Below are 19425 nucleotides of genomic sequence, written 5' to 3'. Positions count from 1 at the left end.
GAATTAACACTGGTTGCCAAAGATACTTTCATTCTAATGTTGTTACATCCCTTAATCTTATGAAGAAATTACTTAACTACAGTAAAGGTAAAGTTATACAATAAAAAATATAGGCCTAATACCAAGTTTGCTGCCCCCTTTTAGCGTCTCAAACCTTATATGTCTCACATAACAAACTATACTGACTATATGGAAGTTTGCTGCAACTTTCCAGCTGAAACCTTATCAACCTCATAAAGCTGGATTGTTATAATTTGTTCTACAAAGTTATTATTATTATTATTATTATTAGGAAGGCAATGTTAAAGTCAAGCCTGATGTTGCCTTACATATACTGTAAAAGAATGATCCCAGTCACTTCCACACAGTGAGGCATACAGCTTATTAATTGAACATTGGCATCGGATTGGTACTCTGTATTGGCCTATAACCAAAATCCAGAACTGCAAAAGTCTGATCTGAGCATTCCTACTTTCAGTGACTGTAATCATCAGTAACTGATTATTTTGACAAAAGGCTGTATAATTACTCATCTTCTTTTTTTTTTTTTTTTACTATATTGTAGTATACAATGTTGTAAACCTCTCCCTGCCTGTCCCTAGTGCTATTAATGACTGTTATATTATTCTACTACATAAGGTTTCCAATGCTTATGAGTAACTTTTTACACAGGAGTACATTTAGGGGTGGTAGTAGGTCAGTCCATAGGGAGTTGGGTTGGGAACCGGAAGGTTGCTGGTTCAAGTCCCCGTACGGACCAAAGTATAGAGGTGGACTGGTAGCTGGAGAGGTGCTAGTTCACCTCCTGGGCACTGCCAAGGTGCTCTTGAGCAAGGCACCAAACCCCCAACCGCTTGGGGGCGCATGGGCAGCCCCCTCACTCTGACATCTCTCCATTAGTGCATGTGTAGGTCCTGAGCATGTGTGTGTAGTTCAGGCCTGTGTGTAATAACAACAGAGTGAAAAGTGTAGTTTCCCCTTGTGGGATTAATAAAGTATAATAAATAAAAAATAAATAAATAAAATTGCTGAGGCAGATGTTCAGTTAAAAATTAAATAGTTAAATCTGTTAGACTTATATTCTGAATCATGTATGTTTAAGTGTTGATCGTGTTAAACTTGAAGTACTAAAAAGGGAAAATAATTGTATATTGTACTATGGCCAGTGCTGTTCTGACAACAGAGTCAGTATTAACAAGGATTGGGCAATTGTCTCCCAAAGCTGGATACTTGAGCCACACAGGCACTGAATTAGTGACTGACTCATTGAGTCAAAGAGCATTTGAGTTTATATTTGTTTTAAAACGTACACGAGTGGCGTAGAAGGTAAGGAAAAACTGTAAGAGTGCAAGCTAATTATATCACGGAATGTTGTCTTTGCTGTGATTGTTAGCAATGGATGTTGATAGCTAATAGCTATACCAAAGCCCTCTACCGTCTCTGGCTATAGCTACGCCAGGGCTGACCATACACCTGCTGTGGATAGGTCTGGCAATGACTAACGTTAGCTAATAGCTAGGTTTGCTACATTAGCGTCGGTCGCCATGGTGACTGCGAAGTGCAGCGTCAGGTTGAGCAACGTAAACAGCAGGACAGTAACCCGTCGTGCAACAGACAATAACATAGCTACTATCTGTGTTGCATTTACAATTTAAAGTCTATTTTCAGTAACATTGTGCATGTGTAAGTTGTAGCTATGTCTCTGTGATGGTCTCACCTTTCCACACGCACCGTCTCCAATCACTACAATTTTAAGCTGCCTGTCCTGGCTGTCCTCCTCCGAGTCAGACATGACGCTGAAATGTGCTCCGACTGTATCAGCGTGGTAAACGGAAAACAATAGAAAAATAGTCACAGGTTATGAAAAATTAGCTACTTATCAGGCTAATCACAGATGGATTAGACGAGTGTTGAGTGGGCAAGCAGACGCCATTTTGACTCTGTTAACATAACACTGCTGCTCTGCACGGAATGATCCACTCAGACACACTGCTACCTCGACGTACATTGGTTTTCGATTAAAACGGGAGGAAAAAGCTATCGAACAACAAGCCGGAGTCCACATTTAGTTTGTAAATATTTTCAGTATCGCTACGAAGCCCTTTGCCTCCATAGGAAAAGATCAGAACCGGAAACCCAGTTACTGGCGGCGTGGTTGCGTCCTGTGTATGACGCGTTTCCGTTGCCGTGGTAACAAAGGTCAAAGTGTGAGTATAAAAACATTAGAAGCACAACAAAAATCTGCCTAGATTGGTATAAAGTACTTTTAAGTACAGTTTTAAGGTACTTTACTTGACAATTTACATGTTCTCCTACTTTATATTTCCACAGCTGTAGTTACTTTGAATATTCCGTTTACACACAACACACATGATCAGCAGCTTATTAAAAATGATGCATTGCTATAAACTGACCAACAGTGGGCCCTACATCAAGCAATTAAAAGCTCCACCTTGACCACACAACATAATATAGGCTAGCCTATATGTAGGCTATTAATATTATATGCTGCTTTTAATCACACCACCTTCACTTTACTAGGCCTACATCAGTTTGTCTAATGCTTCTGTGTAGGCTAGTCTCTATTTACTTCCATTCTTGTATTAGTTTATGTAGGCTTATTTATTTCTGTCCTTGTACTGCTGCAAAGACCTGAAGGTGATCAATAAAGGTTTATCTTATCTTAAACAAGTATGAGAATGTAATGTAGTTTTATAGTGGTATATATGTTTACAATGTTATTGATGCTTTTACTTGAAAAAATGATCTGAATACTTCCACTATAGCGGCAGCCTATGTCTTCCGAATGAATCTCTCTTTCTCTTTCTCTCTCTCTCTCTCTCTCTCTCTCTCTCTCTCTTACACACACACACACACACACACACACACACACACACACACACACACACGTGCACTAGAGGTCATGTCAAACTAAATCAAAGGTTTTCTGATAATGATAACTATGATTTAAGTTCACCTGAATGAAAACAAATCTAAAGTCTGGTGAGGGTATTTTTTTTAATTAAATCATCATAGACTCTGCATTGTTAATCAAACTTTCAAAGGTTAACATTATTCATGAAGTGTCATAGACATTTCATTTTCCCACTGCTAAATTCCCAGCTGAACAGTCCTCCAGTTCACCACAGTTTACAAAAATATCTTACCAGCTGTGTACTGCGTAATGTGATAGATGGCACACTGATGTATTTACCAAATGAAGTATGTCTAGGCCTACTACTGGCAAGTTGAAGTTCAGTCTTGGACAAGAAATGCCAAAACAGAACATTGTAAAACAATTATTTTGTGACATTTTTTGTATTTGTAAAATATTTCCAATTAGTTTAAGGCTCATTAATTTTAAACATAACCAACATGTAGTTAAAGAATCATTATACGTTTCTGCATGACCTGATGCCAATCAGGATTTTTATTCTTAATTTTTTAACATGGTGCAGGTATTTAGGTAGGGTTATTTTTTCAATTTGGAGTCCAGATAATTAAACATACTTTGCACCAAAACGTATAGCCTTTAAAAATAGACACCATAACTATTCAGTGAAGTAGGAATTAAAGCATTGTGAAACCACTCTGTCAATGGCGTTTAACTCTAAACATGAATCTGTCAAAGAAGAGGATCAGGACACAAAAATGATTTTGTGCAATCATTTTACCAATAAAAGCTCTTATCTATAACCTGTGGAGAAACTGGAAACTGTGTGAGTTGTAGCTGAAGTGATGTCGCCAAAAAGTTATTTACTGAATGCTCACACAAAATAAATTAAGTGTTCTTGTTTTTTTGAACCGTTTCCCCTTCAAATTCCACTCTGTCATGCAATTACAGGTATGTTATTAGTGGGTTTAGTACGTTGTTTCTAATTCCCGTTTTGTTCTATGTAGGCTATTGTAATATTTTTGTAAAATGTGACCTGCAGTGTTGTATAACCCAAAGGTTACCACGGTCCGCGTCTTTCACACTTGCTTTTCACTGCAGAGGGAAAGATGTCGCTGCAACATGAGGGATGAAGAGGAATTTGCACCTGGTCCACTTTGAAGCAGGTGGCAGTGACTGTCAGGTCAGTGTACTCCAACATGCTCATGAGGGTGTGATTGACAGCAACCCCAACCAGACAGAAAGCTTTGGAGGGAAATTAAGTCTAGGCTAATTGTTTTTAGAAGAGGTTGTAGGCTGAAACGACCAAGGCCGAAGGCGAAGAGAGAAACATCGGTTTGAAAAAGTCTTTAAATGACTTATTTTAATTTCTCTGGTTTTGTGTGACCTTGTCGCCTAGATGGAGATAGGATCCTATCTTGGTCTCTTCGGGAACAAAGAATGAAACGAATCAAAACACAGGATCGAAAGAAGTGATGGACCTTTTATCCTGTCATAATTAACTGTCATCACAGCATATAGGCCAATAAGCTCAATTGTTCACGAAAACGCACAGAAACAGACAATACAAGATTCATCAACATTTATAGAAAATGACATTAAAAAGCCCAAAGTCGTTGTACTGAGATTTCCATAGATTACGGGGTTTTCAGTTGTCTTGAGATATTCATGAATGCCATTTATGCAAATCAAGACCATATAAGTCTAAGGTAGCGCACTATTCACACATGAAAACTGACTCGTGGGCACGAATTTAAATACATTTTACACATCGATCTGTTTCTGTTTTATAGCCTACCTTTACATGTTTGGTTTAATGGTTTATTACACACAATAAAAGTTAATATTAGGCGTTCAGAGGTTACGATCTGAAGCTGCAGGGGGAGAAATGTCATGTTTTGCTACTAAAATAAATTATATTGAAGTAAATGAACCTGTTATTAATTTGATAAATAAGAACAGACCTCGTGGTGTGATCGTGTCACTTGTTTCGTGAATGTTCAGCCTCGGGGGTTCTTGGTGTGAAATTAGGCTATACCTCAATAAAATAAAAGAGAAATAATAACAACAGCAAATTCAGAAATATTTAGAATAGCTTTGTAGCCTCTCAAAACTTTACATAGCCTTTTTGAGGAAATAGGATTTGACATTTTGTGTAATTTGGTGGTATCCCGTTTGAAGGAGACCTCATGCCATTTTACAATTCTGTTAACTTTCCCAACTTTCTCTGTGGTCGCTTTGCCACAAAAAGACAGAAATACATGCCAGTAGGCTATTGTGAAAAGAAGGAGCCCGTGACTGTTAACTCGGCACTGTATAACTTGTCATGTAATGTCAATTTCCTCTGATCGGTATTAATTAGCCTATTGATTATTAAAAGAGCACGCAGCTCAAGTCCTTAGGGGACGATAAATCAGTTTAGGCCAGAAAAGAAAGCTCGTGACTAATGTTAACAGAAATTAAATAACAAAGAAATCCCAGCCTATTATAGGCCTAGATGTGTCTCGGCGATGAACGAAATGTCTGTTGGGAAAATCACAATTTTGACTGAAATTCCAGAGTTTCTTTTTCGAAATCCCTATGTAATAGTAGAAACGACTAACATAACACTACAGGCCTGATCTGTAGTTGCCCCTTAATAGATTTTTTATTTTTCTGGGGGAAAAAATCCAGTCAACATATGGTTTACAGTTACAGCCTAATTAATAAATGCATTATGCTACATTTCCCATTTAGGCTGCATGTAAAATGGGGGGGGGGGGGGGGGGACAACGGGGAGACGCTGTGATGGGATAATGGCACACCGATGGGGGTGTTTGCATCGCAGGTTGAAAGGAAACAGCCACTATACGTCCCTCTGTATTATATCAGATCTCTCCACATGCAGGTAAGAAAAGAAGTTATGTGAGACAGTCCACTCCTCAGCCTCTCTGTCCTTCAAGCTTCAGAGCAGCATCCTTGCTGCTGGAGATTGCATTAGAGCCTCCCTACATGCATCAAGGAGATCAGGTTTTAGAAAGGCGCCGTTCGTGATGGATGTTGAAGATGAGGCTCTATGCACCCAAAAACCCGGCACATGCCCGGGTGTTGGTGTCATTGCGCAGTGCTTTTAGGGCTAAAATGCATCTATGTTCCCGGTTGTGTCCAACGTTGTGTCCACAGACGCAGACGTAATTTTGCAATGACAATGGTCTTATGGTGCTTTCATTGTCCAGGTTTCATCTTATAGAAGTGATAACTCGGCTATGCTGTAAAAATTGTGATATCTTAGACATCTGTCTTCTTTATTTACCCTCATCTTAATACTTTTATATTACTGAAGGCTGTACAGCATCCCACAGACGGTGTTAAGTGTCTGTATAGGGGATGTGGCAAAAGATGGATGGCTGATTTACAGCAGCTCCCAGCTGACCCCGACTTAACATCCACATCCAGGCTGTTAGTGGAGACAGAATAACAGGGTACTCCCGTAATAATTCAATTCCAGTATTTAGCCAATTTTAATGTTTGAATAAAATATGTTTTTTGCGATCTGCAAACTCTTCATTCTTTGACTTAAATTTAGGCGCAGTGACATGGACCTCCTTAACCCCGGAATACTCCTCTCCTTGTGTTGACATGCAGCCCTAAAGGTATAGCTGTCAGTTTGCCCTGTCCGGGAATCACACAGCTATTCATCAATGTTTGACAAGTGTGTTTCGGAAGAAAGACATAGTACCCTAGATGACATCAATATTGTCTGAGTGTATAGCACAAACACCACGAGGAAGTGTATTTAGGAGGAAACAACTAAAGTTTCAATAATAACCCCATTTTACCCGTGAAAATGCGCAAAATACAGCCTGGTGCTTATAAAATAACTGGATGAATAAACGCGTTTCTATTTATTGCATAGTTGGCCAATGTGCTCCGAAAACACAAAAAACTGTCCTAAACCAACTTGTTGATGAAAATATGACAATTAATGAAGTATTTTTAAGCCGTTTCAGTCTTATATGTAAAGGTCAATTATTGATTAATTTAAACCTTGAGATGACGCGTAAAACATTGTTTGTATCCGTTTGTAAAAACACAGGTTGTAGTAGTTATAATTTTAAGCACTATAAGCTAAAAGTTCATGTGTTTTCTGTTTTTTTCCTTAGTCACTGCGTTGTCAAATTAAAGATAATTTGTAAACCAGTGCATCTGTAAAAACATTTCTATTCGTATAATCATATTATTGGTAACATATTACAGAAAAACGTCTCCGTCCCCATAATTGGGCAACACTTGGTAGCCTAAAAGCTTAAAATAAAATTGCATCCAAATGAAAGTGATGCCTGATATGTTTTAATTTTTTTTTCGATCTAAACAATCATTTAACACACATAACACATGTACATTTCAATTAGAAGCTGGTCTGTTTTAAAGCCTGCTTCCTGCCACGAGATCCTTTTCAGGCCAATAACACAAGTGACCGCCTCCTCTTAGTCTGACACTGTACATGCCCACACTATAATGCATTTTACATTAAAGTAATGTAACGTATATAGGCCTAGCTAAAAAAGTGCTGAAATCTTACCTTTACAAACACAGCAAGAAACAAAAAGGCAACCTAAAGACAGTTGCATGAAAAGTCAATGGAATATGCCTATTTCCAATCACTGCAGAGGTAGGAAGGCGCATGTAAAATATAAACCAACATAATGTGATATTTTCAGTCTATTTAGGCCGCCTGTTCCCAAAGTGGGGTCAGGGGGAGAGGGGGGGCGGGGGGGCGTCAGAGGTCCTTGAGGGGCTCCGAGTTATTATTATGTTATCACTGTGTCACTCCTTTAGAGGTTAACATACTGACATTTAATAAGGAGGTCCAGTCTCCCCGCTCACCTACAGTTCAGACAGTTATGATTTAACAGCCTATAAACCATTAGAAATGTCTTCTTTAACGGGGTTCCTCGGGACATACTCTTAACAAATGAAAGAAGGAGTCGTTTTTAAGTATCTGAGGATGTGAAAAAACCGTTTGGGAACCCCTCGTCTGACCAACACGATGAGCAGATTTACAGTCCCCTCAGGTCTCATCCTCTTGTCAGAAAACAAGTATAGTTAGTTTGAGTTCCTGGGAGCAAAATAATCAAACAAAAATGAATAAATACAGTCACCGAGTTCTCACTGATTCCCCGCACATGCAGAGAGTGTCCATGCGGGGAGGCAGTAGGCGTAGGGGTAATAGTAGGACGGCTGCAGGGAGAGCAGCGGGGGCCTCAGGATCTCTCCCGGGCTGTACTGTCTCTGGTCGTCCCGCACCAAAACTTTCACCGCCACCTTCTTGGCTGCCGGTGTCGACGCCATCAGGTCGGCAGCCATTTGGCGGCGTTTCGTCTTGTACCGGCGGTTCTGGAACCAGATCTTGACCTGAGTCTCTGTGAGCTTCAGGGAGGCCGCCAGGTCCGCCCGCTCCGGCCCGGACAGGTACCGCTGGTGGTTGAAGCGACGCTCCAACTCAAAGACTTGCGCATGTGAGAAGGCGGCCCTGGAGCGTTTTTTCCGCTGTTTGGGCTGCGCCAGGCTCTTCTCGTCCAGGGTGCTGGATTCTGGGAGAGGGGGACACGCAGATGCAACATGCAAGTTTATTTCTGTATTTTTCTAGCTATTTTAATGCAGCTGGAATCACATGCTGATTTCAAGTGATATTGGTGCGTGTTTTGGATGATTAAAACAAAAAGGGACAAATCAATTTGAATCATAATGTGCACACACAGCAGGGCTTTCAGTTTTCTAGCAAGTCAGAGTTTTCATCCAGGCATAACATCACAACTAGTGCATGTGCAGATGTTAATTTAGTACGAGTTGGAGTTTGTTTCCTTAAATATGATTCAATTAATCGCATGCGTCTGGTAGTTTTTAACTTTTATACAAACTTAAATTGAGCCATTGCAGAATAAATTACCTGAAAGCTCTGATGACTCCAAAGAATGCGTAACAATTAGTGCTATAGTGAGAGTTTGACTTTACAAGCCAGGGTATCCATTAATAGTCATATGTAAAACTATAGACAATTCGTGCGTAAAAGTTGCGGAGCGACTTTTCAAACAGATCTGATATCCTACAATAACACAACCAGAGTTCGTTATTAGGCTATTCTGCGAAACTGTAGAAGGATCAAACTGCGCCAAGTCGAGTCCTCGACTTGGTGCACTGTAAACGTATCTTTTTTAAAGTCCGAAGTTTCACTAAGTCGTGAAGTTGTATTCAAACCAGAGAGACACACTTTATTTTTGTTTGGTGTACAATTGCATGTTAGTCTTTCAGCCCTACTCACCTGCATTATTGGGCTCACTGTCACTCTTTGCGTTTTCCGCAGCTGCCGACTCGTGGTCCGTCTCCTCCTGCAAACTTTCCTCCGGCACATCCGATGCAGGGTCTCCGTCTTTCTCTGACTTGCACCCGCCTGGAGTCTTGCGGTCGTTGTCATCGCTGAGTCCCGAATCGGAGTCGTAGCTTTTCTGGTCCGTCGGCTCACAAGCTTCCCCATCATCTCTCCGAGACCCGCCAAATATTTTCCAGCACGCCGTTTTGGAGAAGCACATGTCCAAATCCGGCAAGTGTCGGCTGTCGTCATTTTTATTCAGGATGGCTTGGATTGAGAAAGGCATCAGCGAGTTACCACGAACGGCCATTTTCAAAAAAGCGAAATTTGCTCGGTTCTTCAAGATGATTAACCGGCCAGGGAAGAGGAGTAAATGTCAGTTCATCCGCATTTTAGGCTACTCCCTCCGTGGAGCACTGCTATCGCTTAATTTATTTCCTCTATGTTGGTTCCTGGTCGCATCCCTGCTGGAGAAGCCGTGGAAAGTTTCTGCTACATCCGCAGGCACGATGCTGCTCCTCCGCATAGCTCTGCCATCAGCCCGGGCTCGCTCCAGTCTCCGGCCCTTTTCACCCACTTTTTTTTACCATCCAACCCTTACCTGTGACTGACAGGCACTCCTCGTCGCCTCCTATTGGCCAGGGGAGGAGGAAAGACGTTTCACGATTGGGCACTGTAAACTACGTCATGCTGCTTTCAACCGGGTGGGAAAAAGTTAAAGAGATGTTATCGGAGTTTTTTTTATTTACAAGAGGCTGAACTGACATGCATGTTGCAACCACAAAGTTTCCAAAGTTTGGAAAGTTCTTCCAAAACAGGATTGTTTCTCTGCATGGATTGTTGTAACTTAATTGTTGATTTATGATTAATTTGGTTAAAGGGCAGAACGGTCTGTGCTGTTAATGTTCAAAGTTGATACCGTCAGAAAAAAGAAAGTCCCGTGCGTAAAAGTCTGAGATGCAAGAAAACCGATTTTAGCAGCAACACAAGCCAAAAATAAAATAGGAAAGACCCATTTTCCGTGTATCACTCGAATGCAGCATCAGGACAATAAATTCGTAGGATATGACATCTTTTGTTCAACTTAACCCTTCATCATCCAAACAGGTCTGCTGGGAGTTCGGTGCGTAACGCGTAATGTGACGGTTTTTCTTTGGTAACATTTTGGACTGAACAACGTGGGTCAGATTGTTACCGATTTACCATATCTACATTTCATTAAATCTTTGAAGTCATCGAATTGCTCACTTTTATCACTTCCTTGGCAGCCTGCATCATGGATCGCCATGACCAGGTAGGCCTCTACTTGTTTATATTGCGTAAATATGAGTTTTAAAACAAGTAACTTGACTGACTCTTGACTTGTAATGTAAAACGGTTTCATTAGACGAGAAAAAATTGCTGATATGCCTTATAGGTCATATATTCGTTTATAGCACCAGTCAACCTTCCATTAACACTGATTTCTATTTCTGGGAAAATCTAAAACACAGTCTGAAACAGCTGAAATGAAATTATTTCTATTGTAAGAATATCTGACTCCATAAAAGAAGTCAATTTGTATATAGTAAATCATTTTTAGATTTCATTGTTTTCAACATAAAAGGAAAGCGTGTTTGATTCTTTTACATATTCACCCTCTTTTTGTATACCTCTAAACGTCATAATGGTGAACATGAATATTATTAAGCATTTGTTTTTATTAAATATGAAGCGCGGAACTCAGCTCTGTCTCGGGGGTTTAAGTGGACAAACATCTGTCGCTGCAGATCCGGATCGTGACCTCTGTCGTTTTTCACGTCGCCAGTCTAGAGCAGATCTCAAAGCTTCTTTTTTTTTTTTTTCTCATTCAACCATTTAAAATTCTAATGTTTCTTAAGATTACATTTTGGGAAATAGCAAAAGCTAAAAGAAGGTTTTACTCGGCTTACCGCAGGGGAGATCTTTTTATTAAACTGATATAAGGCTGCTATTATTTGATAACAGAAAAGGGTGTGAATGATTTGAGGCATTCATGCCTTCATGTTGTATCCGGCAGGCTAAGAACTGTTTTCTTATAATGTAGTGTTTCTGTGGTATTGTTCCTTTCTATCTGCCTTATCAGTCTTTATTAATTTAACCAGCTTTAATAAATAACCCTGAACTCTTAAGACTGGTAATTATTTAATGTACGAAATATATGCAGTGAAATGAATCAGGCTGTTGGTCTGTAATAAATAATATCAATTAAAGTGGCCTGATGACTTCAGTGCTGCATCGATACGAGTGTTTAATTAAAAAAAGGCATTAAATAATAAATGAACACCATTTAAATATAATAATTATGACATAGGCCTAATTATAATAATAACAACTAACAAATAACAACAGGCTACTAATGATAATCGTATTACCGCTGAACTGCCACTTAGTTTAAAAAAAAAAAAAATCAAAAATTAAAGAAAACCTCCCTCAGTGCAGAAGATGAACGGTGACGCTGTCAGCTGATAAGATGCTGAAAAGACTGCACTATTCTGCACGTTAAACGTCTGCGACTAAGCGCGAAACAGCTGATTTTGAGAGACAAACGAGTCACTGACGTTAAAGTGAAAATACTTTGGAATTTATTTATTCTTTTAATCTCTGAAGCTTTGCCATTTCTCCTTATTCCCTCAATCCTAATTCATGGGGCGTTTACTAATACAAGTCTATAAAAAAAAGTCGGATTAAATCGTGTGTTTTAAGTATTGACCCGTAAACTAAATTAATATTTTTTCTCCTCGCACTTGATTTGTAATATTTAGCCCTACGCACTACTCGTGGTGCATAAACCATTAAGCTAATTGAGATCTTTGTTGTCTTTAGAATTATGACAATATCAAAAACTTAATAATAATAATAATAATTGGCTACAGGTCTTGACATAATATTAATCTAACTCCAGTGCTGCTGTCACCTTGGGCAAACCCGTTGCATGCATATATTATACCATCTAGTGGCCACTGAAAATACCTCTTCAGCTTGACTTTTTGACATCTAGTACCTTAAGGGTCCAAACACACTGAAGATCAGTCTGTGCATTAGAGCCTGCACTATCAGTAGCATTATTATATATTAAGACATTGTTGAAATTATGTACTGCTACAAAGACATATGCTTTTTTAAACTTCTGTAAACCCCCTAAACACTGACTTGGTTGAACTGTATCGTCTTGCTCTGTGGAAATGAATTGAATGAAATGATGTGGCATTGTCTCGGTGCTGCATGTGACCTCGGGGGATGTAAGTCTGGATCACCACAAGCAATAAAAACACAACTGGGAACAGCCCAAACCACTGACACCGTCTGGATATTTTCACACACCCTGCCTTTTAGAAACTATACTCATTTCACCCAAGGCCAATACACAAGTGGTACATTACATCGTTTTTATATTCTCTTGTACTGTAAGAAGTTTTTCTTCGCTCTGTCCTTCATGCGTTTTTCTCATACCATACTGTTGTCTTTTGCCTTAAAACCAGCCTCACTGACCCGTGCAAAGTCGGCTTTACCCAGAGAGAAAAAAATGGAAAATAAATAAGACTGTCTGCCAATTCTCCAACAAAGTGAGTCAGTGTGCGCCTATCAATGTGATGTCAAACAGAGCTCCACGGGTTACTCTGTGTTTTGGTAACCACACTGCGAGGAAGAGTAATAAGCAGTAAGTAGCTGTAAGTGGCAGGAAATGTAAACAGCAGCTTGGTTTTCATTCAGACAACTGCAGGGGCATTTAAAACAGATACACTGCTGGGTTGATGGGATTCTTATTTACAGTACAGTGAATGTGATCATCTGAGCAACTAATAGTGTAGTTATTTATTTATTTGAAAAAACTACAAAAGAAGAACCTATAACCATATGACAACTCTAAATTAAGTAAATTATAAGAATAATTTTGTAATTAAGGGAAGCATAATTGAATGGATAATACATTAAAATGTAACATTTAGTGGCCTATTTCAGGTCAGTACGTTGTCTGTGGGATGGCAGTAACAAAAGCCAATTCATGTATGATAATTATCATTTTAAGTAAAAGTAGCCAGACAATAAAAAAATACTCTAACACATGTAAAAGCCCTGCAATTAAAAAGTACAGAAGTATGAGCAACAAAATGTACTTAAAGTATCAAACGTACTCAAAATACAGAATGGCCCCCTTCAGTGTACTATTATTACAGAGCCATCACAGTAATATATAAGCGGTACTTTAATGTTGTAGTTGGTCGAGGTGGAGCTCATTGTAATTACTTCATAATATACAGTTAATCTGTAATGATGCCTTATATTTGATATACTGATCACATGTAACTCAAGCTCTCAAATAAATGTTGTGGATTATTATAAAGTAGCATTAAATGTCAAAACTCAAGTAAGGAACAAGTACCTCAAATTTGTACTTATGTACAGTACTTAACTTATTCCACCCCAGCTGTAGCCTTTGATGAATGAAAGTGATAAACCATGAGCTGTCGCATTCAGGATATGGTGCATTTTTATTATTATGAATTATAATTAGTAGTAGGGGAAGGAGAAGTAGCAATACTTTTAAAAGTAAAAAAAAGGAAATTTTATTGCTGCACTGTCTGTCAGTATATGTCAAATCACATTTGGAAGAAATTAAATAATATACACCATATATATAAATAGAAAGATACATAAGGTGTAGAGCTAACTAATGAGAACTTACTAAGGCTTATTTTCATTATTGATTAATCTGTTGATTTCTTTGTCATTAATTCACATTTAGTCTTTACACATGTTGAAAAATAGTTGAAAGAATGCCCATAACATGACCCCACAGCCTCAGGATGGTGTCTTTAAATATCTTATTTTGTCAAAAAATATTTAATCTACAACTATATAAAACAGCAGCAAATCCTCATATTTGAGTAGCTGGATCTTATGAATTTATAGTATTTTTGCTTTAAATAAGTCAAAGGATTAATAATGTATGGAAAGTCTTAAAGACTAATCAATCACTTGTATGGCACTGATATTGGGGTGAACATATAATCAACATAAAAAAGACACTTTTTGTGTTTGCAGTCAACATAAAACTGTTCCTGGACAGGACATCTCCCTCTGCTGGTGACTACCTGCTGTTATGGAAAGATGAGGTGATCACTACATAATAGCCATGCCGGGAAAAAGTACATTTTCTCATTTTTTTTCCTACCTACAATGACACGATTCCTTAATACCCCCAGACTCTTTGTCTCTTATCCTCCAGTTTAACACCGGGGTGAAATTACCAAGACCTTTCCAGTAAAGAAATAAACTTTAATGGCATATTAGACTATTACGTTTGCCTCCACCCACCACCCGCTCCTCTATTTTCCTGCCTCTTCTTCTAACTTTAATCTGGTGTTCAAAACAGAAAGCACGCCTGATGCAGCAACATGCCAGTTGCCGTGGTAACGTCTCTGTTTCCCCCCCCTCTCCTGGGTGTGTTTATGACAGTTCTTGGAGTTGTTTTCCCCTTGCGTGCTGGTATGAAGAAGGAGGCTCAAAGCACGCCATACTGTACCCACCCCCCCCTCCTCCTCCCTTCTTCTTATGTGAGGAATAGCTGCCAAATTGTATTCAGATGGAGCAATACATGAGAGGGCACTGCCAGGAGTCATTTGCAGTAAATGCTCCCAAAATGCCCTCTAGATTTCTCACCAAATATCAGATCCACCATGATAGCACCCTTAATCAACTTCAACATTGGAAAGTGGAAGGAAAGTGAAGGGGGGTTACTGCCAGCTTTAAGTATGGTTTTAGTCGCCTAAGTTACAATTGAACCCTCTTTCTCCAAAGAAAAATTATCCTTGCATGCGATGGAGCACTAAATGGAAGAGCCCTTGGGACAGAACACTTAATACAGTAAATGGAAGCAAGAGACAAGCAGAGAGAAGTTCCTACGTCTCTTGGAAGCTATTCAAAACATCTCAGCAATGGCTGCATTACTGCAGACACAGGAGCAGAAATGGGGGGGATAGCACGCTGTTACAGTCCAATTAATGTGTGTAGATAGTGCAGACGTGATTTATAGTTTACTTTTCGGCTCTGCTGTGCTGACAAACGAGCTTCCAGTCGCCTCTGGCACGCAACAGATAATACATGCAGCTCAAGCACATCATGAAAGGCTTCTCAGGTCTTGAAGAGTCTGCGGCTCCCTGCTCAGGTCTTCCTTTCTCCTCCGCTCACGCCTAAATAAAGACGTCCTTCAAAGCAGCGGTTCCCTTTTAGTGGTTTCGTGTCACATGTAAAAATACCACTTTTGAATATGGGAGTTGATGTAGTTCTGAAAACTTCAAGGATCATTTAGGCATTCTTGAGATATTATGGGCCTTTTCTTTTGTTGAAGTGGGGGTCGTAGACTGTATGCAGCAGATGAGTATTTGGAGATAACAGATTGGCCTCTCTGACAGGTGGTTACGGTTTAGAGTACAAATGTGGGGCTGTTGTCTATTAATATGTGGGTCATTTTTTGTAGAAGTCGATAATCATTCAGTCTTTATGGAATTAAATGCTAGAACGTTCAAAAAACTGACCACCAAGGCGCCTGGGTAGCTCACCAGGTAGAGTGCGTATAACTCGACGCAGCAGCTGCAGGTTCGACTCTGACCTGCAGCCCTTTACTGCAAGTCATTTCCCCCTTTCATTTCTTCAGCTGTACTATATAACTAAAGGCCTAAAATGCCCAAATAATCTTAAACAAATAAAATAAAAAATACTGACTTTCATGGTTTTCAACATGACATATTGTAATATTCTTTGCCCGACCAACAATCCAACACATTTTGATGATATAAAACGGACAAAAGCAGAAACTCCCCGCATGGGAGGCCTGTAAATGATTAATCAATTATCAAAATTGTTGGCGATTTGCTTTGTCTGTTGACTAAGATTAATGGACTATCCTTTAAGGCTTCTGTATGTTGTTGAAGAGATTTATTATTTTAACAATATTTAAGAGTTTTAACCATCATTCCCTTCACTGTCTGTGGCACTCTGCCCATTCGCTGAAACCACATCTTCATAAAGTAGAAGCAAATAAAAAGTTTCATTTTTAAAGCCAAGGGATTTCCTGAAAAAGCCAGGCACTGTGGTTTTTAATCAAACATTACTCAAACAGAAGTAAATAGGGCATTATTTGGGGACTATTTTCAGCTTCGGATTGCTACACTTACAGCAGCGGAAGAGTTCACAAAAGGTGATGTCACATACAGTAATTGTCTTGCACTAGTTCAGTATTTTTTATCTAAATCTGGAGGTGACAGTTTGTCAATCAATTCTGATCAACCCACACAGTTCGGGCTGCAACTAACAATTCGTAGCCTACTGGCATTTTTGATAATTATTATTTTTCTATGTAGCCTAATGTCAGAAAATAGAAATGACAGTCCATCGACTATTAGTTGCAGCTCTACACATAATCAAATGGTAACTAAGGCTGTTTTTTCTCAAATTTAACTTTGATTATTAATTTAAATTTAAATTATTTTATTAAATTATGTTAAATTATTAATATTGAACGTTGTAATGGGGCACTTAAGATTTGAGGGGCTTTGAATTACCCAGTTTGGAAAATGTACCATCTACCCAGAAGAGAATAACTGCAACTGCTTTTTTTGGTGTGTTATCTCACATTTAAAACATTACAGCAGAAAGCTAGATATAAAATGCAACAGCCTATAAATGAAGTTTTTTGCATTGTAAAGCTAAAAAAGATTTTTTCTTTGAAACTGTATTGCAACTGACAAAAAACTCAAACAATGCTGACATACTGCAACTACATTTTGACCCCAAATTGTCGGTCAGTAAACAGGCGTCTTCGAAATAATCCTGCACTCTGGTGTGTATTTGTTGCAGGCTCAGACGCCATCTGTCAATCCAAACTACTTCAGTACTGCAAAAAACTAAAATAAAAAAACTAAGCCACCACCCCTCCCTTCTGGCTGTCTCTGGCTATTTCTACGACTCTCATGTGAAACACTTCTGACGTTAAACACCTGTTAACTTTTATGTCTTGTGAGAGGAGTGGCTGAATGGGGGAGCATTATGTTCAGTGCTGGCCAAATCCCCAGTAGAGGAAAGACCACTCCCAGTGCAGAGAGGCAGTGAGCCCCCTTATCCCTGCAGCCTGTGAGGATCCCCTCTATTCCAGTTGACAGCTGTGTGAAACCACCATCTTTCCACAGCTCTCTGCTGGATCAACTGCAGCGCGCCATCCCAGCAGACCTGCTTCCGAGGCAAAGTAAGGAGACGTGAGGAGGTTTGAAGCAGCTTATGTTGTTGGTGTCCTGTATCAGTCAGATGTTTTCCCTTCACATTTAGATGCTGAAGTGATGCCGGTGCAGTGTGTCCTGCCAGAATCAACATAACCTGCACCGCCCTTCACAAAGAGTCCAAAACTGGACTGTAATGTTGAGGTACTTGTACTTGACTTGAGTGATTCCATTTTATGCTACTTTACACTTCTACTGCACTACATCTTGGAAGCAAATATTGTACTTTTTACTCCACTACATTTATCTGACAGCTTTAGTTACTTTGCAAATTCAGATTATTAATAAGAAATATAATCAACTAATATATGATACATTATCATAGGTTAAAATACACAGCAGTATTTTAAATATTTCTAATCAGCTCCACCTTTACCATCTACAACATTAAAGTGATGTACACATTATTGCATTAAATATATAATCCAGTAATAAAATAGCCTATATATGATTCTGAAAAGGACATTCCGCATAATGAGTATTTTCACTTTTGGTACTTTGAGTATATTGTGATACTCATTTATGTACTTTTACATAAATATCTGAGTACTTCTTCCATCAGTCTGTTTACAGCTCTCCATCGATGCTAAGTTTACATCACATCTTTTCAAAATAGCTTTTACTAAATACAATATACACTCTATTAGTGTAATACAGTGCAAATACAGTTTTTCACCAGAACCATGAATCAGTGGGTTAAATGTTGAGTCTCCATTTTTCAAAAAAGGCTGATTTATGATGATTGATGGATAATCCTAATATCAATCTGCAGCTTTGATGGCCTGACATCATAACATTGTTCCTGCTAAAGAATGCTGTGAAAAGCTGGTTGTCATATGTAGGGCTGCAACTAATGATTCTCTTCTTTATCAATTATGTTCTCAATGTGTCTATGAAATGTTAAAGGGGAAAATGAGGCAATCACAGGAGCAAATTCTCAAGCAATTACAGTACATCAGCAAATATTTGACATTGTTGGTTAAAAAAAAAAAATGTTGCAAAATGAATAATCGATTCTGATAATGGTTGCGTATTCATTTTATTTTTCCGGCTTCTGTGCCGAATTGTGCCCGTTATGTCTCATTGGAACTACAGATACCTGATCTGGCATACTTGCATAGTGTGATTATAGCCGGTAGAGAGCTGCAAAGCAAATGCAGAAGTGCCGTTCACGAGTTGATGAACCACTGTAACAATTTTGGAACCATTATTTTAAGGTACAATAAGTAACATAGTGTTGCTTTAATGCCCAATGATTGTAGCTCAAGTACTATGGTATGATTTGTATTTATGGTAATGTATATTTCTTCTGTACATTGGTTTTATCTGTTTTTAATAAATATTGTATTTTGTAAAAACTATTTTACAATATTTTTTGTCCAGTTGGATCTCCAAGTATCCATGGACCGTACGAACTCCGTCATAGGCAAGATAACCGAAAACTTGCAAAAAAAAATAGGTTCAGGCTACAGTAGATTAAAATCACCTAAAAGCAGGTTAGCATTTGTCAAGATTTGTGCAGCAGCATTTAAACACACATATATTTAGATTATTATGTATTGCTGCTTTCTCTACCTTTCTAAGTTGTTGCTGTGAGGTCCCTGCTGAGCTGAAAGCAGTCCTCCACCTCATACATAAAACATGCTGCCTATAAATCAGTCTAATGTGCATTAAACTGCTGATACTAAGCAGTAGAAACTTGCTTGGCAAATTCAAAAATCATTTTGGACTACAATGCAAACGACATCATAAAAATGACCTCTAAAGTCTCTCCAAATGGCATCAATGAGTGAAAGGAGCGCTGTTTGTCTGCCAGACCGTGTGGCTAAATGAAAGTTGAACCAAACCTTTAAATGACGGCTAATATTTTAGGGCTTGGATTGCAGCAC

The 19425-nt window shown here is 38.9% G+C and overlaps 2 protein-coding genes and 2 long non-coding RNA genes across 6 annotated transcripts in view; 2 read left to right on the top strand and 2 right to left on the bottom strand.

The window, feature by feature from the left end:
* Positions 1-2120, bottom strand: part of rab28 (RAB28, member RAS oncogene family) — a 29277-nt gene extending 27157 nt beyond the window's left edge. Inside the window, exons 1-2 of one of the 3 annotated variants that reach the window (XM_032527939.1) lie at positions 1949-2115; positions 1718-1839 (exon numbers count right to left, since the gene is read on the bottom strand). In XM_032527939.1, coding sequence (XP_032383830.1) covers positions 1718-1792 — 75 coding nt within the window. In that variant the 5' untranslated portion in view covers positions 1793-1839; positions 1949-2115. Of the gene's footprint in view, positions 1-1717 lie in introns of all 3 variants that reach the window. The other 2 variants (XM_032527938.1, XM_032527940.1) reach the window with 2 other exon arrangements.
* Positions 2120-6748, top strand: LOC116696778 (uncharacterized). Its single transcript, XR_004333830.1, has 3 exons — positions 2120-2207; positions 3995-4076; positions 6459-6748. It is a non-coding gene; the product is annotated as an uncharacterized LOC116696778 (long non-coding RNA).
* Positions 6749-7206: 458 nt separating this feature from the next.
* On the bottom strand, positions 7207-9987 carry nkx3-2 (NK3 homeobox 2). The gene is made up of 2 exons (XM_032527937.1): positions 9195-9987; positions 7207-8466 (listed from the first exon to the last, which is right to left on the bottom strand). Exons 1-2 carry the CDS (start codon positions 9550-9552, stop codon positions 8042-8044), a joined length of 783 nt encoding a protein of 260 aa, XP_032383828.1. The 5' UTR covers positions 9553-9987; the 3' UTR covers positions 7207-8041.
* Positions 9988-10016: 29 nt separating this feature from the next.
* LOC116696780 (uncharacterized) lies at positions 10017-18080 on the top strand. The gene is made up of 3 exons (XR_004333831.1): positions 10017-10536; positions 14307-14410; positions 17586-18080. It is a non-coding gene; the product is annotated as an uncharacterized LOC116696780 (long non-coding RNA).
* Positions 18081-19425: the final 1345 nt, after the last annotated feature.

The sequence above is a fragment of the Etheostoma spectabile genome, chromosome 10 (assembly GCF_008692095.1).
Source record: "Etheostoma spectabile isolate EspeVRDwgs_2016 chromosome 10, UIUC_Espe_1.0, whole genome shotgun sequence".
NCBI lineage: Eukaryota > Metazoa > Chordata > Actinopteri > Perciformes > Percidae > Etheostoma > Etheostoma spectabile.
This window is presented reverse-complemented; position numbering and strand designations above follow the sequence as displayed.